This window comes from Globicephala melas, chromosome 9, assembly GCF_963455315.2.
Source record: "Globicephala melas chromosome 9, mGloMel1.2, whole genome shotgun sequence".
Classification (NCBI taxonomy): Eukaryota; Metazoa; Chordata; class Mammalia; order Artiodactyla; family Delphinidae; genus Globicephala; species Globicephala melas.
The window spans coordinates 84,587,508-84,615,103 of record NC_083322.1 but is presented as its reverse complement, the minus strand read 5'-3'; the positions used below and the strand labels follow the sequence as shown (position 1 = coordinate 84,615,103).

At 36.1% G+C, this 27,596-nt stretch overlaps 1 protein-coding gene across 9 annotated transcripts in view; it reads left to right on the top strand.

The window, feature by feature from the left end:
• PHTF2 (putative homeodomain transcription factor 2) overlaps window positions 1–27,596 on the top strand; it is a 148,450-nt gene that overhangs the window by 73,238 nt on the left and 47,616 nt on the right. For 7 of the 9 annotated variants that reach the window (XM_060304754.1, XM_060304759.2, XM_030834288.2 and 4 more), the window contains 6 exons: window positions 6,874–7,060; window positions 8,904–9,059; window positions 13,723–13,941; window positions 22,958–23,086; window positions 24,555–24,827; window positions 25,060–25,191. In XM_060304754.1, the coding sequence (XP_060160737.1) occupies window positions 6,874–7,060; window positions 8,904–9,059; window positions 13,723–13,941; window positions 22,958–23,086; window positions 24,555–24,827; window positions 25,060–25,191 (1,096 nt within the window). Of the gene's footprint in view, window positions 1–6,873; window positions 7,061–8,903; window positions 9,060–13,722; window positions 13,942–22,957; window positions 23,087–24,554; window positions 25,040–25,059; window positions 25,192–27,596 lie in introns of those variants that run through there. The other 2 variants (XM_060304758.1, XM_060304760.1) reach the window with 2 other exon arrangements.

Below are 27,596 nucleotides of genomic sequence, written 5' to 3'. Positions count from 1 at the left end.
GTATACCTCTGAATATTTTTGAGAGCACCAACAAATACTTCCAACGCTTTTGCCATGGCAGGACAGAGTATCATGAGTGTTCTTGATTACCTGACTAGGTTTTTAAATATAGAAACACAGTGGTTTTCATGTTTGACACAATACATTTGATATATATATATATTTATTTATATTTATATTTATATTTATATATATATTTTTTTTGCGGTACGCGGGCCTCTCACTATTGTGGCCTCTCCCGTTGCGGAGCACATGCTCCGGACGCACAGGCTCAGTGGCCATGGCTCACGGGCCCAGCCGCTCCGCGGCATGTGGAATCTTCCCGGACCGGGGCACAAACCCGTGTCCCCTGCATCGGCAGGCGGACTCTCAACCACTGCGCCACCAGGGAAGCCCTTGGCTAAAGTTTTTATGTGAAAAAATTCAGTTTTATAATTTACTTATGGTGTAGATTGTACATTTATTTGCATTTTTTTAGGAAAGAATCAAATTGTCTCTCACTATATCTCACAAAGGAACTAGGGTAATTATACTACATGTAAAGTCATGTCCTCCTAAGAGTATTTTTGACATAGAGCTACCCTTCTTGAATGTCAAGCATAATACTTTAAAGAAAATTTTACACAGGTCATGCCATCCAAAGATTCAAGTGTTAATTAGTTATTAGCTAGTTATAAAACTATAAGCCATGACCATGGCAGTGAAATTGCACATTGTATCTTTGCAAATGCTTTTTGTTCAGAATCCAGTGCAGCATTATATAAATGCTGAACCACTACGTTGTACACCTGAAACTAATATAATATTGTATATCAACTCTACTTCAATTTTAAAAAAATCCAAATGCAGGAAATACTGTTTCTGTCATGGAATACATAAAATCATAGTAGACTTGTATGTCTCCATTTTCGACATACTACTAACCTCACGGCCCAGGTGCCTGTGACTCATAGTGTTTGGGTTGGTCTAAGAAACTATTGTTAACTCTGGTTTTATTAAGTGAGTGTGTTATATGCATAAAGTGTAGCTATCAAAAGGTAAGAACTTTCTGTGGATAATACTAAAAAGTACCATTTCTTTCTATATTGTAGGACAGTAATTCCTAACCAGCTTCTTTATATCCTGCTTTTGTTTTTGATAGGGAATGATGATTTAGAATCATGTGTTTATTTTAAAATCAAAGTGCTGTTAATATTGAATCACTATGCTGTAAAAAAAAAAAAAATACAATTACAAAAAAAAATGCAATTACAAAAAAAAACCCCACTAAATTCTCCCCTGAGAAGGAGGAAATTCTATTAAATGATCCCCTGCCCCCCAAAAAAAGAAAGGAAAAAAATCAAAATATTTAGCTCGCTTCAGTTTATTATTTTTTTTATTTTATTTTTTTTGCGGTACGCGGGCCTCTCACTGTTGTGGCCTCTTCCGTTGTGGAGCACAGGCTCCCGACGCGCAGGCTCAGAGGCCATGGCTCACGGGCCCAGCAGCTCCGCGGCATGTGGGATCTTCCCCGACCGGGGCACAAACCCGTGTCCCCTGCATCAGCAGGCGGACTCTCAACCACTGCGCCACCTGGGAAGCCCCAGTTTATTTTTTTTTTTTTTACATATTTTTCAGTTCATTTAAATAGAAGTTACTTCCCTTTAAAAAATATACTCTAAGTAGAATTTCACAATATATATATTTAAAATATAAATCTCTCACTCCCACTGTCTTTCCCTAATAACTTTACGCCCTTTTGTAAGGGAATGGGAAGAATTACTTAAACATATGAGTCTTGGTAAACTATGTTCCTTTTGAGAAATTAATATAATTCTGTGAAGTTCTTACTTTCAGCAATTAATGACAATATGAATGATATAGCAATCAGTGGTAAAACTAAACCTTGCCTGGAGCAGTCACAATTTTTGACCCTCTTTAACCTGCTTTATTGGAACTTAGCCCTCCTACATTTTCTCCTGTCAGCATGTCCCTGATGCTCAGATCTAAAGTAATCAGTTTGTACCTTTAAAAATATATAATTTTATTTTGAAACAATTTCAAACTTACAGAAATGTTGAGAGAACAGTGCAAAGAACTCCCATATATCTTCCCCCAGAGATCCAGTTCAGTTCTGTTAATTGTCCCTATTTATCCTTTACAGCAAAAGGATCAATCTGGGATCATGTGCCACATCCAGGGGTCATGTCTTGTCTCCTTCATTGTGGGACAGACTTCAGTCTTTCCTCAAGTTTCATGTTTTTCACAGTTTTGAAGATACAGAGCAGTCACTTTGTAGAATGTCTATTAATTTGGGTTTGTGCACGTGGTTTTCTGGATCTAGCTCCAAGTGACTTGTGAGAGCTGAATATGTATATCTCTTCCCAATGCTGTCTTCAGCGTTGTCAGTTGGTATTTGAAATTGGCCATGGTAGGATTATTTACACCATGGGAATAAGGGAACACTATAAACAAGAGCTTTTTACCCCTGGATAGCTGGTTGTTCAACATTTAGCAGCATATCACTGAGTTGGTAGTGTGATATTTCTTCATAATTAAACCCAGTTATGCATTTTTGGCAGCAATATCATTGCATCCTGTTAGGTGGCAAACTATGTAGATTTGTTCCCTTACTAGTGATATTTATATGAATCACTTGATTAAGATAGTGTCTGCTATATTTCTCCATTATAAATTTATTTATTTTTTCCTTTATAATCAACAAATGTCCTATGTGGAGCTGCATTAACTATAAAAATAACCTATTTCTCATCCCACCTTCACCTTCTGGTTTTAGTATCCATTGATGATTCTTGCTTGAATTATTATTATGGTGGTTGCCAAATGATGGTAATGTTTCTAACTCTATCGTTCCTTCTACATTTATTACTTGGCATTCTACTTTACGGAAGAGCTTTCCCTTAATTATTTACTTATGGATTTCTATTTTTTTCAATTTGTTGCTGTCATTATTTATTTTGTTATTAGATTGGCTTCAATTTGGCCAGGGGAGCCCCTTTGAGCAGTTTCTTTGTCTTTTTGTCATGTCCTTATCATTCTCTGAACCCTTCCTTACTTTCTGGCACAACAAAATGTTTCCAGCTTCAACTTGTACTTCCACTGCCTCAGGCCTGGAATGAATCACTTCTTCAAGGAGAGTGGTGTATAGAAACCAAGATCTGAATGCTGGATACGCTCATTGCTATTGTGGTGTTGCTACCCTGGGGCCTTCTCAGTGGACAGAGCTAGAAAGTGTGTGTGTGTGTGTGTGTGTGTGTGTGTGTGTGTGTGTCCTTTTACATTTATATTTATTTCTTTAGATATAAACCATGAATTTGCAGTGGTAGTTCCAATTCAGATACAATATCACGGAGTTCATTTTATCTTTTCTCCTCTTTATATCTTCCTTCTCTACCACTGAAAAGTCTGGTTCCTATTGTTCTCAATATACTTATTCAATTAATCCTCTGTATGCAGCCCATCTCTCATCCCCTCTGGGCTGCACCTGGCCCCCTGCCCTAAAATTGCCATCATATGAGTTACCATTACTGGCTGTTGCTGGGCTGTTCCTGCTGTCCATTCCAACAATGCTTTTGCAAGTGCTGTTATCACCAGCCACTGCCAAGCTGCCTCGATTTGTATTTTGAGCTGCTTTGTAAACTCTGAGGTTGGTACTTACATTTAGTGTTTTCTTTGTTATTTCAGCTTGGTTTGTAAGTTATCTGCACTTAGCAGAAGAGAAGCATCAGATAGCTACTGTAGCTTAGTAACTTTCTGTTCATATCTTCTGATAGTGTTACTTGTACTTCGAGGAGATATTGGGAGAGAGAAACAACCCAGAGAAGATTGGAAGGAGGCAGAGATAAGGAAGAGAGGAAGTAGGGAGGAAGTAGGAGATAGCCGAAAGGTAAATGGAGCGAGTGCTACTAGTACTCTTGCCCCTGGCTTAACATAGTCTTTACTCTGTCCTGGTAAGGAAAGAATACATTCCCCTTAGAAAAATTCTTAAAGCAGCCGTTATTACTGATTCAAAGCCCTTTTCACTAAGCCCGTATCTTTTGGCCCTCTAGGGTTCTGGTTCACTCTGCAAGTTTACAGCTACTTTTTTTTTTGCTTTGACCATTGGCTTCTAGGCCTGTGTTATCAACTGCTTACTGATCTTTCTCAGGATGTTCCCAGGCACTTCAGGTCCAACATTCTATCTTTCTTCCCAAATAAATTTCTCTTCTTGCATATCCTGGCTGATTAATGGTTCTGTTCTATCAACTTTTCAGTCTTCCTTTACCTTATTCACCACCTTCCCCCTCCCTTTCCAGCCCAGTACAGTTTCCATGAAGCTTCATAAATACCTTTCCAGCACACACTTTCACTGTCTTTGAGTTTCTCACATTTTTAAGATATCAAGTAACTTCACTTCCCTTGGTGTTTTTCCACATCTACGTTTTCCACAATATTCAAGGGAGAGGTAAAGGGAACAGTTAATAACTGGTATTTCTATCTCTTTCTTCTCTAGGCAGAGAAGGTCACAGCTTTTCTCTGCACCTTTTATTTTCTCTTTTGCCCTTTCTCCTCTCTATTGTAATTCATTTTCCTCCCTCCCTCTGCCACTCTTAAACGATCTTTGTTCTATGGCTCATTCCCTTAGTCTCTCCATGCCTCTTAGGGTAATATAGAAAGAAAAGGGTCAGAAGATTAGACTTTTGAGTCTTTCAGCTCTGCTGAGGTGTGTTCTTCGTAACCAGAAAGCATCAGAGCTCTGTAGAGCATATGGGAGGTATGGCCTGTCTGTCCCCTTTAGTAGTCTTGCAAGAGAAGGTCAGGAAGGAAAGGGGCCTGTTTGTACGAGACAGAAATTTTCTAGGCTTTCATGAGTGTGTTAAGAAGAAATCCTAACAGGCAGTTTTCCAGAGAGTGGGCATTTGGAGGTAGTGTGGAGAATATAATTAACCTCATAGTCAGAAGGTCTGTGTTCTAATGGCAGCTTTGCCTCTAACTGGCTATGTGACCTTAAATAAGTCACTTAGACCTCTTTATATTTCTGATTCCTTGTTTCCAAAATGAATATTTAGCATAGATGAATTCTAAGGTCCTGCACAGTTCTGATAGATTCCAATAGAACTGAGTAACTGTAGTGTTAAAGGTAACATTTTTTCCCCATTTGAAAGTCCTTTTGTTTTTTGAGCTGCCTGAAGGCAATATACTAGTTTTATTTTTCCTGTCTTGCAAAACTGATACTTTGGAGAAAATTCAAGGGAATTTATTTAAGTATAATTAAATACAATTGCTTTTTAGTAATGTTTTATGACAGACTTAATCTGCATTGAGCACATTTTAATTTTATGTGGGATTTACATTATGTTTCTACTAATATTTCTTTTGGATAGCCATTCTTTCACCCACCGTAGTCTCTGAAGAGGACTCTGCAAGCATTTGCCTGTTAATCAAATGGTTTATTATTTTCCATGTTATATTTTTTGTATTGAGAAAAACTTAATACCTATAAATGAAGAACCTCAATTGTAGTCTTTTAGGTACTTGTAAGCTACGTTACTAACATTTTTCTAGAGTATTTCAGTGGGTGAAAGAGGTTACTTCTTTTTCTTTGCGTTCTTTGTTTTTACTTCTTCCATTATGTAGAATCTTGTACAGAGTTTTCCTTTTTTTCATGTGCTTTGTGTTACAAAAGGTCCTGTGTCTCCATTGTATATTAAAATGAATTTATCAGAATATTTATGTATCCATACTAATGGTAAAGTATTTGGGTAAAGGAGAGTATTAAAACTAAGTTAAGGGCTTCCCTGGTGGCACAGTGATTGAGAATCTGCCTGCCGATACAGGGGACACGGGTTCGAGCCCTGGTCTGGGAAGATCCCACATGCCGCGGAGCAACTGGGCCCGTGAGCCACAACTACTGAGCCTGCGTGTCTGGAGCCTGTGCTCCACAACAAGAGAGGCCGCGATAGTGAGAGGCCCGCGCACCGCGATGAAGAGCAGCCCCCGCTTGCCACAACTAGAGAAAGCCCTCGCACAGAAACGAAGACCCAACACTGTCAAAAATAAATAAATAAATAAATATTAAAAAAAAAAAAACCTAAGTTAAACCACTAATTGCAACTTAATAATTACTGAGGTAGTTCTTTAAAAAATAAGACCTTAAAAATATATTATTAACCATAATAAAATCGCTAAAATTTTGATCCTAGATTTTGCTCAAAGACCAGGTGATTTTTTTTTTAATCATTTTTTAAATAAGTTTATTTATTTATTTATTTATTTATTTTGGCTGCGTTGTGTCTTCGTTGCTGCGCGCAGGCTTTCTCTAGTTGCGGTGAGTGGAGGCTACTCTTGTTGTGGTGCACGGGCTTCTCATTGCAGTGGCTTCTCTTGTTGCAGAGCACGGGCTCTAGGTGCGCGGGTTTCAGTAGTTGTGGCACATGGGCTCAATAGATGTGGTTCGCGGGCTCTAGAGTGCAGGCTCAGTAGTTGTGGCGCATGGGCTTAGTTGCTCCACGGCATGTGGGATCTTCCCGGACCTGGGCTCGAACCCGTGTCCCCTGCATTGGCAGGCAGATTCTTACCCACTCCGCCACCAGGGAAGTCCAGACCAGGTGATTTTGACCAATAATTGTTTGGTAAGTTAGGGCATGTCTCTTAGAATTGCTATTTGTAAGACCTTAAAAGTTATAAAATAAGCTGAAGTAGGACATTGATTTACATGTTTATTTTTTATGATAGATATTATATTTCTGAATTATTTATTGTAAAAATAAGGTAGTGATTAAAATGCTGAGAAATAACTACCAGATTTAATTATTAACAGATCATAATTTCTGCTGGTAACCTATCCAGAATAAGCTAGTCCACATAACATGCTTCACATATTTTCCTTTTTAGATCAAAGAAAGCAAAGAATTCAATTGATAAATCAACTGAGACTGACAATGGCTATGTATCCCTTGATGGGAAAAAGACTGTTAAAAGCAGCGAAGATGGAGTACAAAGCCATGAACCTCAGTGTGAAACTCTTCGAGCAGAAGAGGCAACCTGGAACACAGGAACACTGAGGAACATTCCCAGCAAAGTAAGTGTGATTTTTAAAAGTAATTTGTGTGATTTTATGTTAGTTAATGGGAAGTGACTTAGACATAGTAGTTGCCCTTGAGTATATGTATTTTCTCCAGAATGTGTTCTGTGAGCCTTTACAAATCACACTGATGAAGCTGAAAATCCGATAAAGTAGTGTGAATAAACCTGATTTCTAGTATAACTTGGCACCTTCTGAATTGATTGATGGCTCCAGTTTTTCTGAAATGTTAAAGCACTTTATAATTTATAGTTGATATTTGTTAAACGTTACTTTTTATTTCCCCATTTCTGTGTGTATGTAAGAATTTATTTCAAATGGAACATCTAAATTATTCTAGACACTGAACTAGGACCCTGGTTTTCCATTAATGTTCTCTTTAAGAAAATATTACCTTGTTTTTCCTACCTTTGTTACCTTTGGTGTCAGCACATTTGTTTTGTTTTTAATTTGAAAAAAAGTCTTACTGAAGAAATATTTGCTAAGGATAACAATTGTTTACTTTACCAGAAGAAGCCCTGGGTTTATTGTAACAAAGCTTAATGTAACATCTTCTTTCTGTTTGTTTACCTGAAGATTTTTGGTTAAATAATCTATTCTTTTTTAATTTAATTAATTAATTTATTTGTTTGTTTTTAATTTTTGGCTGTGTTGGGTCTTTGTTGCTGCGCATGGGCTTTCTCTAGTTGCGGCAAGCAGGGGCTACTCTTCTTTGCGGGGGGCGGGCTTCTCATTGTGGTTTCTCTTGTTGCAGAGCACGGGCTTTAGAGCGCAGGCTCAGTGGTTGTGGCGCATGGGCTTAGCTGTTCCGTTGCATGCGGGATCTTCCCGGGCCAGGGATCGGACTCGTGTCCCCTGCGATGGCAGGCGGATTCTTAACCACTGAGCCACCAGGGAAGCCCAAATAATTTATTCTTTAAAAGCTGTTACAGTAAAAAAATATATATATATATGGTCAAATTAAAAGATGTTACCTTTGTTACATTTAGGAACGTAAGCATGAACATGTGTGTTGAGGAAAGTAAAGGAAGAAAAGAGGATTCTCTATTTTGAGTGAAGTATGTGTTATTGCTTGACAGTACATGTATTTTCAGTACCTGTAGCTATATAATAAATAGCATGGGGCAGCAATGAATCAGAGTCCCTTACTCTGCTTTTAGATTTTTGAGGCATTTAACTCTCTGGTAATGTGAGCCTCACATCACTAGCATCAGTCAACAAATAAATTAAGTTTTTAGTCATGCAGTTTTCAAACACATTTCCAGATATGTATTACCTACTAACGTCATATAAGAGGAACATGAAAGTATCAGTAAAATATCTGCTCTGGAGTCTCTCAGTTTCAGAACTTCTGGAATCTGATTATCTCTAAAAAATCAATATTTACATGGTGTTGTCTGCCTCATATGTATTTCATTCAGCTACCAGTCACCTCCTCATTGCCTCATAGCCCATTATTAAATCAGTGCTGGTCTTAAGATTGATAGCATTTTTGGTTTGTGAGAATAATGTAATTCATTTTAGGTCTCTCAAGCTTCCTTTAAAGGGTCTCTGTTCTGCTTTTATACTATTTTACTTTCTCAATTTTGTAAGACATTTCAGATCCTTTTGTGAACAGAAATGTCATAGAACAATATTTGACAAATGACTATTGAGTTACTTTAGTCACTGATTTAAGACATTTTTTAGAAAATCAGGTAGTACTAATCAATTACTCTGAGATCTTTAGAGGTATTTGAAGGTATATGTGTATATGTATGTATAATTTAAAATTTTGCAGTTTTAAAGCTGCAAGGTTAGTCAGAAATTACCAACAACTCTTTTTATACTCCTAACCTAGGATACCCAAAGGACAGTAACAAATGTCTCTGATGAAGTCTCCAGTGAAGAAGGTCCAGAAACAGGATACCTATTGCGCCGTCATGCAGACAGGACTTCTGAGAGCATTCTTCGGAATAGAAAGTCACACCATTATAAGAAACATTACCCTAATGAGGTATATACTTTGGCCTTGCATCTGTACATATATATCTATTTTGTATGTTTTTAATTTACAACTTTTTTCAACAAATTTATGATTATTGAAATAGCAGATATTTCCCGTGAATCTCAATATCTTACTGTTATATGATCTGGACTTACAGAGGAGCAGTTTTAGATTAATGTATTTCACACATGATAGCCACACACTTGTATTCATTTTGTGCATTATCTCTGAAGACTCATACATTGAGTTTGTTGTTTCCTTTTAAAGAAGATCCTGGAGAGACAATCTGTGAACTCCTATGTTAGTCTTTTCCACGATTTGAAAGGCTTTATAACTTCTAGATTGTAGCAAAGTTATTATTCTAAGTGACTTCCTTCATGTTACTGTCACCAGTTAAGTCGCCCAGGCTATAAAATTCAATTCCTTTTTCTTCTTGATTCTGTTTTTCTTTGTTAATGTCTGTTTTTCTCCAAACCCTTTTCCAACTTTATCACATCTCTTGAAGTTATTATATCTCTTGAAATATTTAAATAGAAAAAAAATTTCATTCAATTGTATTTTCACATTTTATTCTAAGGACAATACATTGTCTTGCTTGAAGGCACATGAATTACTTTTTACCTCACTTTTTGATAAACATTACCTTCTACTCTTTTTGTACTGTATTAGAATATATATATTTTTTCTTGATGATTTAGGGTCAAACTTGCGAAAAATCTAATATTACGCTGTGCTGGAGTATGAATAGCTTAAGAGTTTTAAGATTAGAAGAGTTACTTTTTCTTTGTACACTCTTCTTTGTGGTTTTATCTCTAGTCAATCTTTCTACGTGACTACAGCTGTTTCTTCTCTCAGTGGCTGCCATTAGAAAGACACTAATGCCAGTATGTCTACTCATTGCCTCTTCATCCACATTATCTGATGTACCGTTTAGTGTTCCTAAGCCAGTTAACCATGCTTGTGAAATTCAAAGTCTTATTCCATGCACAGGTAGAAGTCTGTTGGTCCTGGAAAGAATTCAGGACCTCCAATAGAAGGAGGTCTCCACTCTCCTATAGAATAAATTACTTGGCTTTAGAGGTACTTTTCTCTCCCCTAATCTTTACTTTTCTTGGTTTGCAGCTATATTTTGAAATATTGAGATTCTTGAAGGGCAGACCATTATTCTACTAATCTTAACTTTTAAAAAATAAATGTTTCTTAAAATCTTCCAGATTCCAAGTAAGGCTGATAATTAGCTAGTAGGCATTGGTTGTTTTAAATCTTTTTAAAAATGATATAAAAGATTACTTAAAAATAAAATCTGGTCTTCAAATTCTTCATCTGTGAAGTGAGGAACTTTAGACTAGAAAATATTTAAAAAGCTGTATTTCAGTTCCAAATTTTTTTACTCTCAAGTCAAACCACCTTCAAAGTTGTTCTTACTTTTTATTGAAAAAGCAAAACACAGCCTCCTTTGAATAAGTAAAATTCAGACAGAGGATTTGTAGCGTTGTTTTGCATCTATATGTATTTATTACTGTACTCTTCAAATTACTGGTGATACGGTTTTCTTTTAGGGTGAGGCACAAAGAAATCATTTGGGGAAGCACTTTGTGCAGGGGTAAGACTGGTGGACCTTACTTGAAGAGTACTGGTCAGAGACCCAGCCATTTGTTGTAAGCCTCCCAGATGTCAGAATCTATAGATATACTTTTTAGGGACATTTTTCAGGAAGAATCATCCAATCTTCTGGTGGCATGGGGGTGGTAGATATTATACCACGCTGTCATGGTGTTTGGCACCAAGGGGGTTGGGGATGAGGTAGTGATCTTGCCATTCAGTGTGTTGGACTTTCACCTAACCCTCTTCCCTCTTACCCCTCAACGCCCAAACCCTACCCCCACCCTGGTTTCTTGCCTTTTTCTACTATCTACTATATCTGATTGGCTTCCTCCAGTCTCTTGTTGGGAAGATGGTGGTAGAATTACTTGGTTATCTGAGATATAGGAGGTGTCCTGGGGAACCGGTAGCTCTGTTTAAGCATTTGTCCTGTTTCCTAGCTCTGTCTTGCTTTGTTTAACTCTGCAGGTATCTTTAATTTTTATTCCCTATTGTGGATTAGCTTTTCATCTGATGAAGGCAGCATTTGATGGAAAGCATAGTGAAGAAACCATGGGCATGGAGTCAGACTACTTAAGTGACTTTGGAAAAATTATTTAACTTACCTGAGTCTCAGTTTCTGCCTCTGTACAGTGGGGAGGGAGGGAGACTGGCCTCATCAGATTGTTAAGTTTAAATAAGATTATGCATAATTGCCATGCGCAAAGCATTTATGTTATAAATGCTTATTCCCTTCATCTATTTCAGTTCAAATAAATAAACTTTCTTAATATGATTATATTCTCAGTTTTAGCTATCTGTCTAAAGATTTGAAATAAGCAGAACAAATTGTATTAAATGAGCAGTAGCTCATTTCCTATTTTTTGGCTTAATTCAGCAATTTGTAGTGAAATTTAAAGTGGCCACTAACTACCTAAATACTGCAGATAAAATTCTGTTTGAAATGTAAGCAATTATAGGCAATAATTTTTAGATTTTACATTTGTAAAATGGCCCACTTATTAATCAGTATTTGACAAAATACATTTATAATGAATTATAGATATTTCTTTATCCCTGAAATCACCCATTAGTTTCACTTAAACAGTCATCAGGCCTTTAATCCTATTACTTATTTCTGTATCTGATTAACAAGTCTGCATCAGAAATTAGTTATAGATAATAAGCTAGTTTTATCAAAAATTTTGGATTAGCAATTACTTAATACAGTCTGTGTCTTGCTATCTAATGAAAACTGTTGTGATGAAAACTGCTTATGCTTCAAATATTCTGTTTGACATTAGTGAATCGGAAGTATTTTTAGAGTGCTTTTCACGAAAGAAAGCTGACTAATTTTTACCCTTTTCTCTTTCTGTATTTTTTTCCTTTCTTTTTTCATTTCCTGCTCAACTCTTTAGGAAAATTTTTACGTCTCCCTCAAACAACCCTCCTCCCACAAATACTCTATCAGTACACTAAATATATATTTATTATCCCATTCTAATATCAATAAATTATCAATAATATATCTCATTCATTTAAGACATTTTGTTACCTGTGCTAATGATGGCAAAAAAAAGTAGTGTTTGGCTTCTGTCTTTCATAGACTTATAGTGTATTTGAGAGTTTTGATTTATTTGAGAATATGAAATACATGAACATCTAACACAGACAGTATTACAGATGCCAGACAACAGTGCAAAATTTATCATTAGATGAATATAAATAATAATAACTCGCTTCAGGGACAAAGTAATCGTTCTAAATAGAGAGTGCCTTTAAAGTAACATTTGTCGAGCGCCTTTGTACTAGGTTTGTATTAAAAGCTACAGTGCTCATTTAATTTTTAATATCTATTTTAGGTAGGTAGTTTTATTCCCCATTGGTAGATGGCTAAACAAAGACTCAGAAACAAGGTAAGACAGCTAGAAAGGGGTAGAGATGGTATTTTCCTGACACTTTTTGTTAAGTAGGCTTTAAAGGAGAGTAGGATTACAGTAAGAGGTAGGAACATGATCAGAGGCTAGAGTGGCAAAGAGCAAGCTGTGTTTAGAGGCTAAGACGTAGCCCAGTGTCACTGGAGGAGAAGTGGAGAACAGGATCCGAAGTAGCACATTTGAAGACAAGGCTCGGTGAAGGAATGTGAACTTTATGCAGAACAGTGGGAAGCCACAGAAAGATTTTGTCTGAGGAATGAAAAAATAGCTTCACTGTGGGAAGGTTAATCTGGAAAGAGGGGAAGGCCTTTCAGATAGGGGTCAGTCAGGAAGGTCTTAGAGCAAACAAGGTGTGAATGATGAAGTTTGAACTGTGGTGATAACATGGAAAATAGAGAGGGTAAATATAAAACATTTTAAAGTAGAATTGACAAAATCTTAGTGACAGAGGATAGCTAAAAACAAATCCAAAAATTTCAGCATACTTGACTACATAAGGATGGCTATTACCATTCTTTATTTAGGAAAGGTTATTTGGAATTAAATTAAAATGTAGTCAAAGGTATTTATTTTGTACGTTAAAAACTCTTAGGAAAAAGGTAAATTGATCAGAAATTATTTAACTTGTGCCTTTTAGTTTTTCACTTTTTTACAATAGATTAAGAAACATGAGTTGGCAGTTATCTTCCTGATATAGATTATTTGTTAATTTTATATCAATTTATTGAACTTCTGTTTGAAAAACAAAAACAGTAGATACATGAAATCTATTGTTGCTAAAAAAAAAACTAAGAAAAGAACTGCATTAAACACATCAATTAAAGTGGGTTAACATTCACTGACTATGCAGTCCATATGGATTTAGGCTAGTCTCTGAATTCTGAACTTTGTATAAACTTTAAGAGAAAACAGGCACAACTTTTGCCTGCAAAATAACACTTGAGCTGAGATGTGAAATCAAATTTTGATATGAGGAAATTTTGTTTCTCCTTAAAAAATATTATGTATTTTAATGCTTTGCTATTTATTTCACTGTCATTTGACAGTGTGTGTGTTGTTTTAGCAAAAAGTAGCAATATATATTTCTGATAGAATCCTTTGAGTTGGAAAGGGTACATAAATTGTATTAATGTCAAAGAATATCTTGATTTCAGGATGCCCCTAAATCGGGTACTAGTTGCAGCTCTCGCTGTTCAAGTTCCAGACAGGATTCTGAGAGCACAAGGCCAGAATCTGAAACAGAAGATGTATTATGGGAAGACTTGTTACATTGTGCAGAATGCCGATCATCTTGTACCAGTGAGACAGATGTGGAAAATCCTCAAATTAATCCATGTGTGAAAAAAGAATATAGAGACGACCCTTTTCATCAGGTTGGTTTACAGTGTTGGATTATGTGGGGCTATAAGTCCAGCTCCTTTGAATGTAAGTACAGATTTTACAGAGGTGAAGAAAAAACGTACAATTAAAATAATGTTCCTGTATTATTTTTATTTTCATGTGAGCTGCTGTCTGGCTTCACTGGAACATAGAATCTCAGTATTTGTATAATGATTGTGTCACTCACCTTGCAAACATATATTCCTGAGAAATTGTCAGTAAATAGAGTTTTGTAAGTCAAATTGTACTTTAGATGCATTAGTCCTTTTCTCACTCAGCATACCTCACGGTCAGTTTCATCTATACCTATGGTCTTAACTCCACCTATAAGATTATAATTCACAAATTCACATCTCATGAGTATCAGATTTGTATCTCCAAGTGCCTATAGTAATGCTATCCAACAGAAGTATAATGAGAGTTACATGTGTAATCTAAAATTTTCTGGTAGTCTCATTTAAAAACATTTAGAAAGGTGGAATTAATTTAAGTATGTTTTGTTTAACCCAATATATTCAAAATATTATCATTTCAACATATAACTAGTATGAGAAATATTAATGAAATATGTTACATTTTTTAATACTTTCTTCAATATCTGTTGTGAACACTTAACAGCACATCTCATTTGGACTAGCCACATTTCAAGTAATCACTAGCCACATGTGAGGAGGATACCATATTGGACAGCACAGGTCTATAGGATATCTTCATTTGAATGTCCTACCAGTACTTCACATTTACCAAATACTTCGTCTTCCTTCATAAATCTGTTTTTCTTATGAATGACATCTCCATCCACTCACTTGCCAGTTCAGAAACCTGGGGGTTACACTTCCTTACCTTCTTCTCTCTCTTATCCAACTTCTTGTCAAACCTTAATAATAAAACCAACAAGTAAACTCTTAGACAACTAGAGATGGAAGGAAACTTCCTTAATCTGATAAAAGGTAACTGTCAAAGAACCTTCTAAAGACCTGTCATACTTCATGATGAAATTTTAGGATCTTTTTTTTTTTTTTTTTTTTTTTTACGGTACGCAGGCCTCTCACTGTTGTGGCCTCTCCCGTTACGGAGCACAGGCTCCAGACGCGCAGGCCCAGCAGCCATGGCTCACGGGCCCAGCCGCTCCGTGGCATGTGGGATCTTCCCGGACCGGGGCACGAATCCGTGTCCCCTGCATCAGCAGGCAGACTCTCAACCACTGCGCCACCAGGGAAGCCCTAGGATCATTTTTATTAACGTCAAGAACAAGAAAGAGATAGCCATTATCACTGCTTTTTCTATCAAAATCCTACCAGCATGTATGTTTGTTTGTGTTTTAGTTGAACTTAGACTGATTTAAAGTCCACATTAAAGAGCAAAATGTCAAGAATAGCAAAAATAATTTTGAAGAACAGAGGACTTTTCTTACTGAGTATAAAAATTTACTTTAAAGGTGTAGTAATTAAGATGGTATGGTACAGCTGTACACTATAGACTGAATATTATGTCCCCCCATAATTGATATGTCAAAGCCTAATCCCCAATGTGATAGTATTTGGAGATGGGGCCTTTGGGAAGTGATTAGATCATGAGAGTGGAGCCCTCATGAATAGGATTACTGCCCCTGTAAAAGAGGTGCCTTAGAGAGCTCCCTTTTCCCTTTCATCATGTGAGGTTACAACAAAAAGAGAGTAGTGTGTGAACCAGGAAGTGAGATCTCACCAGACACTAAATATGCCAGCACATTGATCTTGGACTTCCCATCCTCCAGAACCGCAAGAAACAGATTTCTGTTGTCTGTAAGCCATTTAGTCTGTGGTATTTTGTTATAGCAGGCCAGGCAGACTCAGTGTGTAAACAGATAGACCAATGGGACAGAATAGAAAACCCAGAAATAGTTACCTTTTTGTATGGATCCCTAATGTATGACATAAGTGACATTGCAAATCAGAAAAAGGATGGACTGTTCAGTATATGGTTGTGGGTCAAATAATTATCCAAAGACAAAAATTTATTCCAGATAGTTCCTAAGTGTAAAGAAATAAAACTTTAAAATATTTAGAAGAAATTATAGGAAAAAAATACTTGTTACTTTAGGTAAGAAAAGAATTTTTTTCTAGCTCATTAAAGAAAGTTTATTTTAAAATATTTGATATTTCTTTATTAAAGGAGAACAGGCAGGATATAAGCTTTATAAACTTTCCAAAGAGAGAACATTGCTAGCATTCCAAATGGAGAAATTATTGCCTTGTATGAGAACCAGGCCTTTAGCCTTTCACTTTACAGGTGTCTGCATATGAAATATTTTTCTCACAAGATCATAATGCATAATGAGCTTTTGAAAATTAAAATTGTAGGTGAATTTTTCTCGCTGCTTCATTACTATATTAGTTAGGGAGGAGGTTCATGGTTAATTCTCAGGACAGATTTACCCAAGGCATACCTTGTATTATAAGCAGGGTTTTGCGATGCCCCTCAAATTACACTACATGGAATGTCAGCTTGGGCTACCCTGTCCTTCGTAGGTAAGCTTTCTTCTCAGATTATCAGGTACTAGGGTAAAAGTACCAATGGAGGCTTTTGGATTAAGCCTTTTGTCTTTTCATCCCAAGCTTCATCCAGCGTCGGGAGGGGCTCACGTGTGAATATGGACATCCTAGGGTCCAACACCCAACTTCCTTCCACATCATTCCAAACCAAATTCCTTGGCCACTCCTCTGGCCCAGATATATACACATTGGTGGGGTCCCTCTCCAGAGGGACCTGGGCAAGAGACCTGTGCAGGCCTAGGAAGGCAGCTTGGGACCAGTAGGATAGGGAACTCTAGGTCCCATGGATCCAGAAGGGTATGGGTTCCCGATATGCATATCCCCAACTCTGCAAACTCCTTACTTCACAGGGAGCGGCACTGCTGGAGCAGAGCCAGAAAGGGGGCCTCTGAAGTGCAGAGCCCAGAAGAGGGAACCTGGCTCCCTCCATCTAGGCTAGTGCTAATCAGATTTAGGAAAACTTGACTTAAACTCTCCCAAAGCCCAAAGCTTGCTGCATAACATGTTATTTTCTCCGGGTTTGTGTATTCATGGTCCCCTGCTCTGGCTAATCTCCAGGCAAGTACTACTTCTGTTTCACCTCACACCAACCCAAATTTGAAATGCTACTACTTGACACATTTTTAGGAAAAAATATTCTCATATCAAACATCTTATTTTTAGTCAGTTCTACTGAAGACTTGGTGTTGAACAGTTCTCTCTTTATCTCTGCTTTCTCCTTCCAAGGAACAAAATGAATTCTATTCTTATCATCAGAAAAAGGGTTGTGAGAGAGTATGTGTAATGAGATTGTAACACATGTGTGTCTATACACAAACATGTAACTAAAGTTCAATAGAAGAGAAACACATGGGGTTTAGCTGAGGCACATTAATGGCAGAATAATTGACTGAAAGTCTACAAGGCACAGAGGGTCCCCAGGGCTGCTGATTCCTCTGTCCTAAGTCCTAGTTAAAGTTTCCCTTGGACACCACAAAATGTTTCTGATGAAAAACACCGTCATCCAATCACTACCTTTATTTGAGCTAGCTGGAATTTCCATTCCTTGCAAAAAATACTGGTTTTTCACTATTTTAAGAAAAGAATTTTTTAATGCTCTTATTCAAAGCTGATGTTAATATGAATCTGCACAACTACTTCGGAGAGCACTTCGTTACTTTATAATAAAATTGAAGGTCTGCATACTATAAGACTCTTCTCACTCCAAGGATACTTTAGAAGATGGGCACAAGGAGGCATATTAAAAAATGTTCATTGCATTTTATGTGATAGTGAAAGATGGAAAATAATGCAATAGCCAACAATAGTAGAATTAATAAATCATGGCATATGGTAAAACAATATACAGCAGTGAAATTGAATGAACTTAGTTACATATATCAAAAAGAATAAATCTTGTGAATATAACTTTGAATAAAAAAGCAAGTTTCAGAATTATACGTACAATATACCATTTATAATGAAGTTTTAAAAGATGCAAGGTTATATATTGTTTATGAATAAAAGCATATGCAGTAAGCATATAAAAACATGCAAGGGAATAATGAACACCAAATTTAGGATAATAGATCTGGGGAATTAAAAAGGGAATGAGAGCAGGGAAGGGTACAGAGTAAGTTTCAATTTTGCCTGTAATTTTTGTAAATTAAAATACCTGGAGCAAATGGGGGTAAAATAAATATAAAACCAAGTATTATTATTCTCGATCTGATTGAAATGTTTCTTTTAAAAATATATCCATTCATTTTGGCTTCAGCTTCAGGAAAACTGTTAGCGGAAAGAAGCTTTGCTACAGAGGGCTGAGGGGTGAAAATGAGGAATGAGGTTTAAGAAGCATGGACCTGACAGGTTGGAGAAACTGAAGGAATGTTTTGGTCCCCACCTCCTAAATGTGAAGATGTGAGACACTTGAGCACTTATGTGCATAGGAGAAAAAAACAGTAGGGAAGAATTGAAGAGGTACAGGAGAAGTTGTTGAATGATTAGGGTTCTGGAGGGGAGGCATGATTAGGAAGCTTAGCCTCCTGCAGGACGAGGAACACGTCCTCTGCTGAAATAGGAGGAGGAAGAGTGCACGAAGCAGGTAAGACCACAAGGGAGTTACTGCCTGATGATCTCTGTTCTTTGATGTGCAGGAGGCCAGGTGGTCTATTAACAGTAAAGAAGTGAGATGAATAAGGGGCTTGTGGATGGTGGTGAAGGCTTGACATTTTCATTTGTGGGAAATGGAGATGATGGGGAGAGAGTTTGTGTTTGCTTGTGTTCAAGCCAAGTAACACATTAAAAAGAGTCACACTGCCACGTGGTTGAGGGTCCAGTTGGAATCTGAAACTATGAATTTGTAGTTGCCTGTCCTACATAGTTGTATGCTTTTCTCTGGAATATAGTTGTAATAATTATAATAGTAGCAAACATTTAATAAGCATTTATTATATATCTTCCACTGTGCAAAGTAATCTAGATGCATTGTCTCATACAATCCACATGACCTATAACAATGTAGGTTATTTTTTGTTTCGTAGATGAGAAAATGGAGGCTCAGAATTAAATAATGCACCCAAAGTCATACAGTGTAGGCGCTAAATAGTTGCTATTCAAGGGACAAGAGAGAGGATGATATGCTGGTTGAAATAATGGATATGGTAAAAATCTAGACATGTTAGATTGAGAAGGAAATGAAACCAAGAAGGGACTGATAGGTTGAAGAATAGGTATGTTCAGGGAAGAGTGTGTTTTGAATTGAAGGTTTGAGAGACCTGGTAAGATGAGAGGCTGTGGCTGGAGACTCATTTCAGATGTAGAGCAATTTGTGGTGACAGGGTCCAGGGTGTGGCCATGGGAATAGCCAAAGCTCCCTGGAATTTAAGAAGTGAAAAAAATAATGAACAATGCATGAGAAAAGGGTGTTGGATGAGTCATCTGTGTATTCATCTAAGTCACAGAGGATAATAACTGGAATTGAGGTTTAGGAACACGCCTATGAGCCATTTCCCCAGCAATCCCATAAGTGGCACAGAGGCAGGGACCATGTGTTTTGCTCATTGTTGTATCACACAGTGCCTGGTACATAGTAGGTGTTTAATATTAGTTGGGTGAATGAATGAAACAAAGTTTTTCAAAACATGCCGATTAGGCCTTTCTTAAATGATTAAAAAATTTGTTTTAATGAATGCTCTACAGAATAAATTGGTCCTAAATCTGTCACACTACTCTGCTTCTTTTTTTGGTAAAATAAACATTTTTTAATGTTCTACTCTGCATATTAATTATAGTATTCTAGGTTTACTTTGGTTTTGCTTTTGGGTTATATACTTGATTATACACACATTTTGTATTCTCAGGCTCCTAAAAAATAAGCTCATGTTTTCAGTTTTAGCTGAAATTAGCTCCCTTTAATGAAAAGCTGCCTGCTTTTTTTCTTGTTTGACTAAGGTCTGTATTAGGTTTGGAGGATCCTTTTCTGCCTACCATGAAGACTGAAAAATTCCTCCTCATGTGAAGAAGCACTGAGTATTTGAATCAGCGTGTTCTAGTCAGTATGTCACCAAATTTGTAGTTTTGTTTTATTTTCTTGGTGAATAGTTACTGAAACATTTCTAAAAGAGAAAATTTTTCTCCTGTAGTCACGGCTGAGTATATAATAAAATATAAAGCCACATTCAAGTGAAATTAATTCTTCAGTGGGTAAAGCCGTATTTTAATGGCTACAGTTACCACAGGTGGAAACTTCAGGAAAGCAATTGTCATGGTGAATTTACCTGAAATAAAACATGCTGCCATTTAAAGTGTTAAGGTTTCCAGGCAGTTGTGAATGAACAGGGAGCAAAGCAGTTGAGATTTTGATGAGGATAAAGAGCAACCATTGAAAGAGTTGCAGATTTTAGTTTGAAAAACGTAACTAAGAAGAATCTATGTCATAAAATTATAAAATGGAATGATTTGCTCTGATGTTTTCTTTGAAACTTTTTTAAAAAGTCTCATGTACTGAAGGCAGTACATATTTGTACAATATTTTAAAAAAATTTTAACATCTTTATTGGAGTATAATTGCTTTACAATGGTGTGTTAGTTTCTGCTTTATAACAAAGTGAATCAGCTATACTTATAAATCTATCCCCATATCCCCTGTTTTTGAGTACATTTCACACACACACGCCCCTGTATCTTTTAATTAATTGTTTTAAAATTCTCCAGTTTCTAGTTGCTCTCTACTCTCTTGCCTTTTGCCTTTCTGGAAATAGGAAAATGCTATCAAATGCTAGTTAGAAGGTACTGGTGCAAAATGAGTACTTTTGGAAGTAGAGTGAAGAACTTTTCGATTTCCTATTTCTGTCTCTAGATGTACATTCTTGGTATTGTATGTCTTGCTTCATGTAATTCACTGTTACAGACTGAGAATTAAAAGGAAAAAAAAGCCTGTATATTGGTGTTTTAATCTGTTACCTCTGTGGCTTAACACTCTTTCCATTCAGCTTTTCATACTTGTTCTTAGCTTTTTAGTTCCATTATGTTTCATAATTATTAAAGTTCCAGGGAAATTTTGATACATATTTTGGTGCAAATTATTTTTATCCCAAACTAGAGTATTTTGTTTGGGGAAAAATTATAAAATGTAATTTGAGGAATTAAGTGGATAGTTAATAACTAGTATCTCATAGCTCTTAAGGCTCTCCAGTAGTGAAATATATACTGTGAAGGTTAATGTATATTAAAATACTATATCTTTGGAACAGATAAATTTTTACAGAAAACCTCTTGATAGCCAAATAACTAAATGTAAAAGAGGTTTGCCAGTAGCATAACTACTGGCATTATGGTTTGCCTATATAATTGTTCATAAAGAAAATTAATGTACGAGGTCAGAATAATTCCCATGTCTATTTTCTTACATATTATTGTATTATTATTTTATACCTTTAACTGAAATGAGTCAATGCAACTTTACTTCCCCTAGAGGAAAATATCTTCCTTAAGTTTACAGAAGCATATCTTTACCATATTTCAATCACGTTTTTGTCCTCAAAGAATATTCTGAAGTAGATTCTTCTGTTCATTGTTAGAAGTTATTTCAATGAAATATGTTATAAAAATAACTTAGAAATAATGTAATGTAATAAAACAAATTTATCCCATTCTGGGGCTAATCTTTTAGTGTTATTTCTATCAATATCTGATAATGTAAATATTAGTGTTTTATTAATTTGTTGCCATCTTTAACCCCCAGCTATCCTATTTTGAAGTTTTATTCTTTTAATTATAGATCTGAAACAAACAAACAAAAAACCTCAACTTTAAGTATCTGATTTTTTTGCATTAACGCTTTCAGTTTTTCTTTTTACCTTTTTCTATTCCTTGAAACTTCGAGAGATACGTTATTCTAGTTGGGAGAGTCCTTCTACCTCTAGGTGCTTCAGTTCACAATATTTGCTCCAAGGGGGAAAAAAGTTAAATTGATCCTTTGGAGAATTGCTAGATTAAAAAATCAGAAAAGTAACTAAATCAAATATTAAGAGTAAGTTTGTATCTCTTTCTGAATGAGATTGTATCACTGTTTAGTCCTTCAAAGAGGTTCATATCTCAGCTATCATATTCTTTTGTATTGAATGATCATAAGTTGGACAGTCAGTAGTATGAACAATTAGTAATATGAATTTAATGTGCATTTGTTTTTGAACACTTGTATATTAAGAGAAAAGAGACAGATTGACGACTAAGTGCTTTTGCTGACAAATTTTAGAGGATTTTTGAACAGTAGGTTGCCTAATAGATGTTACAGAAAGTTCTTAACTTATGTATTTTATAAACATAATTTCTTACGCCATCTGTTCAGTGTATATGCTAACTGATTTTTTTGTGGTACGCGGGCCTCTCACTGTTGTGGCCTCTCCCGTTGTGGAGCATAGGCTCCGGACGCGCAGGCTCAGCGGCCATGGCTCACAGGCCTAGCCGCTCCGCGGCATGTGGGATCTTCCCGGACCGGGGCACGAACCCACGTCCCCTGCATCGGCAGGCGGACTCTCAACCACTGTGCCACCAGGGAAGCCCGCTAACTGATTTTAAGATAGAATTTTTTTTTTTTTTTGCGGTACACAGACCTCTCACTGTTGTGGCCTTTCCCGTTGCGGAGCACAGGTTCCGGACACGCAGGCTCAGCGGCCATGGCTCACGGGCCTAGCCGCTCCACGGCATGTGGGATCTTCCTGGACCGGGACACGAACCCGTGTCCCCTGCATCGGCAGGCGGACTCTGAACCACTGCGCCACCAGGGAAGCCCTAAGATAGAATTTTAGTGTCATTGAAATTGTACACAATATAGCTTTGTACAGATACATATATTCTATAAATGTAAGTGCATTCACCAATTTCTGTTTTTTAGTGTAGATAAAATAGGGTGTGTATACAGATATATACACACATATATATCTTAATTATGAAATGCAGTTAATATACTCACCAATTTCTTTTTTTTTTATAGAGTCATTTGCCCTGGCTCCATAGTTCCCACCCAGGATTAGAAAAAATAAGCGCTATCGTATGGGAAGGCAATGACTGCAAGAAAGCAGACATGTCTGTACTTGAAATCAGTGGAATGATAATGAACAGAGTGAGTTTTTAAATTTTATTTGTTTATACAGTGATTATTAATATATTAAATGATTACTGAAATACTAATAACCTACTCACCTCATTTCTTCAACCTGAAAAAGTTAATTTGTATTTAAACAGTGATTTCAACAGTGATTTGTTACCAAATCACTCTCACCTTTTAATGTTTCATATTCTGATTAAGAAGAGATGATACAGTCTAAAATTTTCTACTTTTATGGGTTTTTTTTGCTTTCAATGGGTCAAATTTAGGAGCTGCTAGATATATACAAGTGTTGATGAAAACTTATTTTCCTGTATCATTTATCATGGTTCATTTATTTATTACTACCCAAAACATTAAAAAAAAATCAAACTGGAAAATTTGTATTGATGCTTGCCAACTTAAATATATAGAAGTAATGCAACTAGTAAAAATCTTGAGTTATTTGAAGATGTAGAATACAAATACTATGGATTTTAATTTCAGTTTCTATTATTATTTCTTTATTAGATCATTACTACTTTTTAAATTTTACCTGATTCCTCTGGACAACTAAGCATGATTTAAGTTGCAATTTTAAATTTCTTGTGTATTGTTAACTAGAACTTTTGTGCACACGTTATGTGGGACAGGAATTAAAATAACTGGTTTCAGAAATTGATCTACTTCACGTCCTATTACATATCTCAGTGTGAGCTATGAAAAGCTATTGACAAGGAGTCCCTAAAGACTTGGATCTAGGTGATATTCTGTACCTTAAGTATCTGGGAATTTTTACATACTGTGTAATATCATGATAAAAAGGTAGCTAGATGATATTTAAGATCCCTCCCAGTCCTACCAATTTTATATTTTCCCATTATTTAATTTCCAACCTTCTTTTTTTATAATTCCCCCACCCTTTTTCCCCCCTCTTATTTAATTTTTACCCCTCTAGCATAGTCTCTCTTCTGAAATGGTTTCAGAAAAAAATATATATGTGTGTATGTATATAAAAGATAATGGTTTTAGAGTTTAAGGAGATATCCATTTGTATATTGAACTCTTTGAAGAAAAACACAAATTATAAATTTATCGAGTAAGTATATAATTCTAGATTTTTTCTGTAACTGAATTTAAGTGTATATGAGATCTCCTCATTCTTTTCAATATTGCAGTGTTTGTAAGTATTTCTAACTTTTTAATGAGATAAATAGAATTTTTTTTCAAGATCCCAGTTAAGACTGGGTTAGTAAATCCTTTTGCATCTACTTAGTGAATTAGAGATCTGATAATGAAGTGTTTTTAAAAACTGAAAAAATAATGACTTACAGACTTTGAGTAAATTTAAATTTCATTATTCATGTATTAAAACTAATATATTTTAACAAAATTATTTCATATTGCTATAAATAAAATAATGCTTCATTAGGAATTTATTTTACTGTAGATAAAATTTGTGTAAGTTTTTTTTTTTTTTCTTTTTTCCTCTCTCTCTATAAAGGTAAACAGCCATATACCAGGAATAGGATACCAGATTTTTGGAAACGCAATCTCTCTAATCCTGGGTTTAACTCCATTTGTTTTCCGACTCTCTCAAGCTACAGACTTGGATCAACTCACAGCACATTCTGCTTCAGAACTTTATGTGATTGCATTTGGTTCTAATGAAGATGTCATAGTTCTTTCTATGGTTATAATAAGTTTTGTGGTTCGTGTGTCTCTTGTGTGGATTTTCTTTTTTTTGCTCTGTGTAGCAGAAAGAACTTATAAACAGGTGGGTATAATATAGACTTCCGAATAGAGAATATTTTCATCCTTTTCATAATATTCAAGGTATTCCTGAAGTATTTTAGAATTTCATTAAATCATTTTGAGCTGCTAATTATTTTCCTATTTTGTTTTTGTAATACGTAACCAAATAAAATCTTAATAATCCTTATTTTGTTGATTTTTGTTTTTATATGGTAATCTACTTGAAAATTAACTTTTATTTTAATCTTTTTTAGCGATTACTTTTTGCAAAACTCTTTGGACATTTAACATCGGCAAGGAGGGCTCGAAAATCTGAGGTTCCCCATTTCCGATTGAAGAAAGTACAGAATATAAAAATGTGGCTCTCTCTCCGGTCCTATCTTAAGGTAGAATGGTAGTGATAAAAGTACTCTTAACGTGCTGGCTCCCTCTCATAGTTCCAGTTTCTTTGTCATTATGTATGTATGTCTAGATTTATAGTCAGATTTGTAATCATATGGTGCTATATGGCCACACTTAGTGTTCATTTTGATCCATATGCAGAAATTCAAAATAAATGTTAAACTGGTTCTTTACAGTAAAACATCTGAAGTCTGAAAGGCTTAAATGCATTTTAGGTAGATGATTCAAGATCAGATTGTCCTAAATTTATCTTTGTTCATAAATCTTACCAACTTCTACTCATTCAAAAGCTAGATTAAAGATTTTGTTTCTACCTAGAATGATTATCACAAGCCAGCAGAGGGAGCCCACTACTTAAAAAAAAGAATAAAAAAAAAATCTGTCAGTGAGTCGTTGAAGTGGCCTATTACTATTTGGAAGTTTTAGCTTGCAATTCTAAGCCATCCTTTTCATGCCATTCTTTTTCCTTAATCTTTTAAAATAACTTTCCTAATTATGGAATTAAGATATAAAAACTCAGGAGGGAAATGGGAAACATCTGAATTAGTTTTAGGACAATACTTCTTCTGAGGATTATTTGTTGCATTACCAGTGAATTTCATTATGTATGGAGTAATCACGTCTTAATAAAATTGACCTAAAGGCCAACTATCCTCTGACATACTTAAGTCTTTAATGCTTTTCAGTTTGAAGTAACAAGGAAAGAAGTAGAAAAAATATGCACTGTCTACACTTCTATTTAAAAAATTCATTATTCTGTTTATTTATTTAACTTGTTAAATTCAGCTAAGTTAGTCTCCACTGGGAGATGCTACAGATTGGTGTAGATTATTTTTCCTCACTGTGACACTTCTGGAAGGATAGATATGATCTTTGTTCCCTGTCTTAGTGAGAAGCCACCTAAAATTTCCCCTCATTATCAACCCTAAGTAGGTATTGTATTCTTTTATGCATTGATTATTTTATTCAATAAACATTTATTTAACGTTAACCATGTTCCATTCACTATTGATGAGATAAAAATCCCTACCCTTAGGAGCTTACACTTCAGTGAGGGAAATATGTAACTCCAGACCTAGGAATTATCCACAGTGCTGACTTCCTCTCTTGCATTTCCAACATTCAGTTTATCACCATTTCCCACCCTTTCTGCTTCCAAAGTATATCTTTTTTTTTTTTTTTTTTTCGCGGTACGCGGGCCTCTCACTGCTGTGGCCTCTCCTGCTGCGGAGAACAGGCTCCGGACGCGCAGGCTCAGCGGCCATGGCTCACGGGCCCAGCCGCTCCGCGGCATGCGGAATCCTCCCGGACCGGGGCACGAACCCGTGTCCCCTGCATCGGCAGGTGGACTCTCAACCACTGCGCCACCAGGGAAGCCCCAAAATATATCTTGAATCCATTTACTGCTTCTTTTTTTTTTTTCCCATTTCCACCACCCTAATTGCAGCCACCCATCATCTTCTGCATTGGACTACTGCAGCTGCCTTTTAACTGGCCTCACAGCATTCCTATTTTCTCCTTCTAATATTTTCTTCAGTTTGCTACCAGAGATGTCTTAAAAATGTATATTTGAACATATTCTTAAAGCTTTCTGAAGGTTCTCCATTGATCTTAGGATGAACAACAAGATCTTAACAATGCCCTTGATGACCTAGCTCCTGTGGATAGCCTGTCTGTCCCTCTTGTCTCGTTTTGAAACACTTTCTTCCCTGCGTTCCAGCCATACTACACTGCTTCAGTTCTTTGAATGCACTATGATCTTTTCTGTTTTATACTCTTGCACATGCCCTTCCTTCTACCAACAACACTGCCATGTGCCATCATGCTCCTGCACCTTAGTTTGGTGTAAATATCACTTCCTTGGAGAGATCTTCCCAGGCCTACATAATCTTTTTGGGAGTTAGGAGTATGGGCCTGGGAAGATCTCCCTAAGGAAGTGATATTTACACCAAACTCCCTACCAGTTTTCTCAAAGCATTTTATACCTTTCCTTCGTAGCACTCCTCACAATTTATATATACATCTATGACTATAAGCTTGATGTCTGACTCCCAACAAGTTCCTGTGATGATAGAGTCCATGTCTGTTTTGTTCTCTGCTGTGTTCCCAGCTCCTAGCACTGTGCCTCATTCTGAGCAGATGCTCAAAAAAACATGTTGAATAAATGATTAGTGTTTGACAAAATGCAATATTTGGAAGTTAACCTAAGAATTCTAGGCTGTATATTCACCATTTTCACTGTGTTGCAAATCCTCAGGAAATAGTAACACTTTATAATTAGAATTCATCTCACAAATTAGGTATATTCTCAGTGCTGTAAGCTATGATCAACGTGCAGTGATGGATCAATACCTAAATTGAAAGCATGGAATTAGCTGCTAATTAGTAA